A 5,991-nucleotide genomic window follows, 5' to 3' on the forward strand; every position below is an offset into this window, starting at 1 on the left:
ACCAGTGGCAACACTTGCGGCAGCTGCAGCACTTGATTCACCTGAGTCGAATTTCAGCCGCTTTGTTGCCGGGGTGGTCCTAGGGTTGACCATTTTAAATCGTCGTTTGTTTCTGCATCAGAGTCAATGGTTAACAACAGAAGGAAGGAGACACGAACTTACGAAGGGGTTGCCGGATTTGCCTGTATGGGAGCAGGCGGCATCGGTGTGGTCGTGTTCAGGAAGCCCAACCTGCTGACCGCGATAATAGGAGATCGCCGACCGTTGTGCTGAAATAGGCCGACAACTCGGCCTGACACAAGGATCCCTCGTCCCAACCGTGGCGTGGGGGTATTTATCCATCGCGTGTTCGAGGGTAAACAGCAGTGGATATCAAAGTCCACAAAATTTTGCCCCGGCTGGGCGTCAGGCAATCTATGGTATACGTGCATTGAAATAGTGAAGACTCTGCAGTCTTCACTCTGTAATGGGATTGCCGTAACATGCCCCACGAAAGTCACATGGGGGTTTGTGCCGTGCGGGAGGTGATCTCCATACTCATCTTGAGCCGGGTCCCCCGGTTGGGGGCGGAGGACGTCGGCGTCAAGGAACATTGAAGGAGAGCCGTCCTGCTCGTATCTGACGATCAACTGACCGTCGAAGTGGACCATTGCACCTAGTACAAATGAAGCGCTTTCCTGGTTCCGGTATCTCAATGTAAAGGTCAACTCCGTCTCGGGGGCAACTTCAAAGCAGGGCAAGTCGCTATTGACGACCACAGACGACAGCAGTGTTTGGTCATGCGCGGTCTGGAAAGCCATTTGCGACTCCAGAAGCAGAGACGCCTGAAGATCGCAGAAAGATTGGGCAGCCATTATTGAAAATTAACAGGGATAATGGAGAGAGGAACAAAGATACCGTTGAAATTGTTCAAGAGAAAGGAGTTGAGAGAGCAAAGAGCAATAGCACGAGGAGAAGGGGGATTAAATATCTGCTGAAGAGCTCGAGAGAATCGGGGAAAAGGGGGACAAGCCGAGGCAACATCGATATTGCGTTAACGTGGCCCAGATTGATGCTTCACCGCGCTTGATAACCGTCGGATCGGCTGTGGGGGGTGGAATTTCATGAGGTTTGCTACGCCGGAAATGGTTAGTATGGAGGTTGAGACTTGGGCGGATGGTGATTGGAAGAGGTCGTAAGAAAGGCTAAAGTGCTGTTTAGGGTTTGGTTGCCACCGAGTGAGGGTACGGTTTAGTGGAGACCGGTGGGAGAAAGTAATCTGGGGGTTTCGTTGAAATTCGTGATCGAACTGAAAGCTATTTGTTAGGGCAAGCCGGTGAGCTAGAAAAAAAAAAAGGTACTGAAGGAAGAATTGATTAGACTTCAGGTAACTCATATTGCTCCGACCACCGGGCCAAAGTGTCAGCTTGCAGTTGTTCAAGGCGGTTCATTTCTTCCATCAATAATTCGTCCGGTTTGAGGAAAATGTCCGAAGACTGAATGGGCTCCATGAGGTGGAGTCCGTCGAAGGAGCGGAGCCGTGACAATTGGACGTATAAGGAACAAAATCGTTGGTGCCGAGAGCGCTTGCTCTGGGACGGTTCTTTCAAGTCGAGAATTGCCGTCGTAAAGGTTCGGCCTTGAACTTTATAATCGGTGACCGCAAAGGCCGGAGTCAATGGGACCTGAGTGCGGTGCACCGAGTAGTTGCCGATCTTTAGCGTCGACTTGAGCGGAAACACCGGAGAAAGACCTTGTCCTAAGTCTGTGAAGGCCAAATCGTTAGGAGATGATGAATTGGAACTGAAGAGGACGCAAGCCGGAGGCTTCGAGCACATAACATAACCGTTTCCGATGTCGAATAATTTAGCTGGTTCAAGGTTAATTGGTTGAGGGAATCAAGTGCAAGGGGCAGTAGTGTTTCTTACCCTCCGGCTGAAGAATAAAACCTTGGGCGGTTCCCATGGCGCCGTTCACATGGCCGATTGTCGAGCAGATATTGGCGAGTAGCATAACTGGCATGCCGGTGGTATAGAAAAATAAGCCCGCCGAAGGACACTTAGAGCAATTGTCGGGTGTTTCGAGTAGCTGCTCCATGCGAAGATGGTTCGCGGACGGTTCCTTTGACATAGTGCGAGAGTGATGAGCAGGGAAGACGATAATTTTCTGATTTCGCCTTCGAGCGAAGTTCTCAAGCCGTAAACGGTTGACATGGTGGCGGAGATTGTTGCTCCTCACCACGGTCGTTGACTCTTCCAAGGAAACCTGGGAGAGATCGGACACAACTTTATGGCTTAGAACTTCCACATCGCGGTCGGTCAAGGTTCCGGAGCGTGCTCGACGCAGCATATCTCGAAAACCCGGATCATTTTCTTGGCGCATCTGTTCGTCAAGAATGATAACATCCTTAAATTTTCGCCAGAGCGCCCATCCTTCTTTTTGGGCTTCGTTGTCAGGAGCTGGACTCTTCCAGAGAGGCAACCCGTGAACAGGTGGAAACTGGAAAAAGTCCCCCATGAACAATACCAACCTAAGGCCGCCAAAGAGTTGTGCGCTTGACGGTGAGATGCGACGAATATTTTGGATCGCATAATGGATATCATGCAGTGATGCCATATCCACCATGCTAACTTCGTCAAGGATCATCACAGTTTTATTTCGCCATATCAAATCGAGACGTTTGTTGTTCTTTTTCCCAATGCCCGATTCGGAGTTTGACTTGGGTCTGATGCCGAGACATGTGTGGTAAGTATTTCCCTTTATGTTATCGGCAGCAGCCCCTGTGGGCGCCATCAGAATGAGCTCATGCTCCCGCTTCAGCGCTCTCATCACAAAACGGATGGCTTTCACAATTTGGCTTTTTCCCACTCCACCTTCGCCGCCAACGTATATAAGCCCCTGATCACCTATGGCAGTTGTTTCGGAGCACAAGATATGGTGAAGGGACCTTCTCACAACTGACTGTTGCTTGGCATTTAACGGGACGTGCGATCGAATGAAGTTCAGAATCGCCGGTACGTCCGTGCGGTCAATGGAGTCTGGGAGAGTGACCCTATCCTCATCGTAACCCCCAGGTGGGAGGTCAGATACCACCGGATAGACAGTACCATCGCCAAAGTCTGTCGCCGAGGGACTGTCATCATCGGGGTGGTTTGTAGTACCTGATAAAGTTTCTTGAGCGCCGGGGGGGGCTTTTGAAAGACTTTTGATGTGGTCTTGCCATGCCTGTAAGGTTTCCTGGCTTCGATGCCACAAGCCGTAAGATGAAGCGGTAGTGGTTGAAAATGAGGAGAACCCGCTCATGATCACGGCATCGTTGAAGGCAGCGGACTGCAAGGATCGAAGGGATTCAGGAACGGAATTTTGCCACTTATCATACACGATACGATACGAACTGATAAGTGATTCCGGAGAGTCGTCGACAGAATGGCAAAGAATGGCTCCGTCGGCCTCGTCATCAGGATGAACATCGTCTATGAGGCCGAAGTCAAAATCATCGAGGAAATCTTCAGATGATCCTGATTCTTCCTTTCTCTGTTTCGCATCAATCTGTGCTTCCAGTCGTGATTTTCGAAGGAGAAACACATTGTCTGATTGGAATTTGATGCGATCATTCAGAGAAGGGCGGAGCCGCAACCACAAATCACGGTACGAGGGATGGGCAGGGGGACCAGCTAGATATGAATTATACTCATCTTCGAGCTGCTCCCAGGGGACGAACAGGCCCAGAAGGATCTCACAGATCTCATTCTCCGCGCACACAGTCAAGGGGTTTCCACCAGGTACTCGATCTTCGGCCAACTGATTCTCCGTAATGGAGCCACTTAAGGTCACGGTTTGTAACTGGGACTCATCGCACGCAATGATTTGACTATGAGTCTCGTGGAGAGGGTGACCGGGCTCGAAGGGCACATATCTCGCCTTTTTCTCTTTTTTCGACACTCGTACGAGGGTCGCGTAATCATAAAGGCAGAGGTGGCGGAGACTACGACCTCGACGTCGGTAGTTGTCAAAAATGTTTGCCGGAACTTGCGACCGGGGTTGGTAGGCACAAGGCTCATCGTCGATTTCATTGCGAGCGTGAGTGGAGTCTTCCCGCAACTCGGGGCAGATTAAGCGTACTCGGCGCCTTAGGGACCAAAGATTCACCGTTGTGAAATTTTCACCTTTGGTGTACGAACGCGGCAGAGACAAGAGGGTTGCAGCGACTTGAACTGCGCTGACGTCTCGGTCTCGTGATAACGCGTTGAAGCACCGGAGGGTCGATTTTTTATAGGCATCATTTGGCGCGTCATTCGCGGAACAAGAAGACTGTTCCTGGGCCGACTTTATAATCTCTGACTTCACCAGGGCCGCACTAGCGAGGCAGTGGGATGGTGAGACGTCGTCTTTTGTGGAATAGTTAGTAATATAATACAAAAGACACAGAGATTTCGTGGAAGTAGCGATCAAAGTAATGTCATGATTTGATCGCAAACAATTTGTAATTGCCCAGTTCCACGAGTTGATCCATTTATTGTTGCGCCGCAAGCGGACCGTCCCGTGTTCATCGATCTCCGAGCACTCTCGGAGTGCACGAGGAAACCCGAAGCGGCATCTACCAGACTTCTTTGTGGAGTATTTGTAACAGGTTGCCATGTGTTTTTCAGAATGACGTTGTACTTTCGCGGCAACCTTGCTGGCGTCGGCGACGAGACGACGTTCAAAACTCTCGTCGGATTCTTCTGCATTCGGATAAAGAGCACTTTCGCTATGGGGACTCGTATCAGAGTCGTCGACTTCCATAGAGTGGGAGATGATGCGCTCTGTGAACCGAATTATTCGCGCGGCGAAGTCTGGGTCGTCCAACGTGCGTTTCCGTAGCTCATCCAGACTGATATTGCCTGCAAGCCAGACCAAGCAATGCAGGTGAAGCATGCCGCGACCGTTTGATTCGACGACACCGTAATAGTTAGAAACATCGCCAAGAACACCGATGTGCCCAGTGCTTGTTTGGAGCAAGCCATCGAGGACTCCTCGGCAGATGCGATCGAAGAATTGCGCGACAGCGACAGGGTTGGAGAGGGCGACCTTCTGACGGAAGCGAGAGATGTCAGACGCGGACAAGGAAGCTGAAATATCCTCTCCAGCAAGCTTCAAAATTAAAGGGTCGCGCAGGTCTGTCGGATTGATCGTCATCCAGATCCACGGCATGCCATATCGCACAAACATTCCGCGAATCTGAGAACGAAATCGGAGGCGCTCGGAAAACGAACCGGGAACGTGGAAACCAATCTGGACAATATGCTTTTGGAGGCGACTTATAACGGGATCCTCAATACGACCGCCTTCAGCAGCGACCCAAGCCGCCTCCTCCAGACGTTCCAGACGGAGAGCCCTGAAGTCATTATCCATGGACTGCCAATGCCGGCGTTTCACGAGGAGCGAATTTCCAACAGCGGCGGCACGAAGTCGGAGGACGTCGTAAATCAAGAACATGAACACGGGATGACGGGCGAAGCTGCATGGTATGGATTGTTAGCTAAGATTGCGCTACAAACCTGAACGAAACTAGCAAGGGAGTCCTCACCGACGACTATGGTGCAGTAAGCACCAACGTGCAAAAGCGGGCAGGGACACATTGACTTCACGCTTTTCAAGGTGTCCTCCGAAACCAGAGGGGAACAACGTCGGGAAGGCAGCAGTGAAAAAGGTGGGATCCTCCCAATGGTTCAAAGGTTTTAAACGGCCCAAATGTCTATACAAGATGGCTGTACGCTGACTCGCGAACGAAGGCGAATCAGTTTCATGTAATGATGGGTTGCCATCAGGAGATGTTTCAGGCTCGTGTCCATTGTGTGAAGTGTCGTCAGTGTCCGGATCAAGAGTCGATTCGGATGGGTTACCATCCTGGAACAAGAAAGCAGAGAGACGGTCAATTATCAAGCGTTGAACGTCAGCACGTTTGTTGTTGACGTCCGTGAGTACGGAACTCGTAAGTGGGGTAACATGATTGTCATCGGCGACAGTGGT

The 5,991-nt window shown here is 50.9% G+C and overlaps 2 protein-coding genes across 2 annotated transcripts; both read right to left on the minus strand.

The window, feature by feature from the left end:
• Positions 1 to 158: 158 nt before the first annotated feature.
• VTN49DRAFT_233 (uncharacterized protein) lies at positions 159 to 854 on the minus strand (the record flags this gene model as incomplete). The annotated part of the gene is made up of 1 exon (XM_069410043.1): positions 159 to 854. One exon carries the CDS (start codon positions 852 to 854, stop codon positions 159 to 161), a length of 696 nt encoding a protein of 231 aa, XP_069271550.1.
• Positions 855 to 1,355: 501 nt separating this feature from the next.
• VTN49DRAFT_234 (uncharacterized protein) lies at positions 1,356 to 5,457 on the minus strand (the record flags this gene model as incomplete). The annotated part of the gene is made up of 2 exons (XM_069410054.1): positions 1,356 to 1,849; positions 1,908 to 5,457. The coding sequence occupies 2 exons, from the start codon at positions 5,455 to 5,457 to the stop codon at positions 1,356 to 1,358; spliced, it is 4,044 nt and encodes a 1,347-aa protein (XP_069271551.1).
• Positions 5,458 to 5,991: the final 534 nt, after the last annotated feature.

Source organism: Thermomyces lanuginosus (genome assembly GCF_041956635.1).
Source record: "Thermomyces lanuginosus strain ATCC 200065 unplaced genomic scaffold VTN49scaffold_13, whole genome shotgun sequence".
In the NCBI taxonomy this organism is placed as follows: domain Eukaryota; kingdom Fungi; phylum Ascomycota; class Eurotiomycetes; order Eurotiales; family Trichocomaceae; genus Thermomyces; species Thermomyces lanuginosus.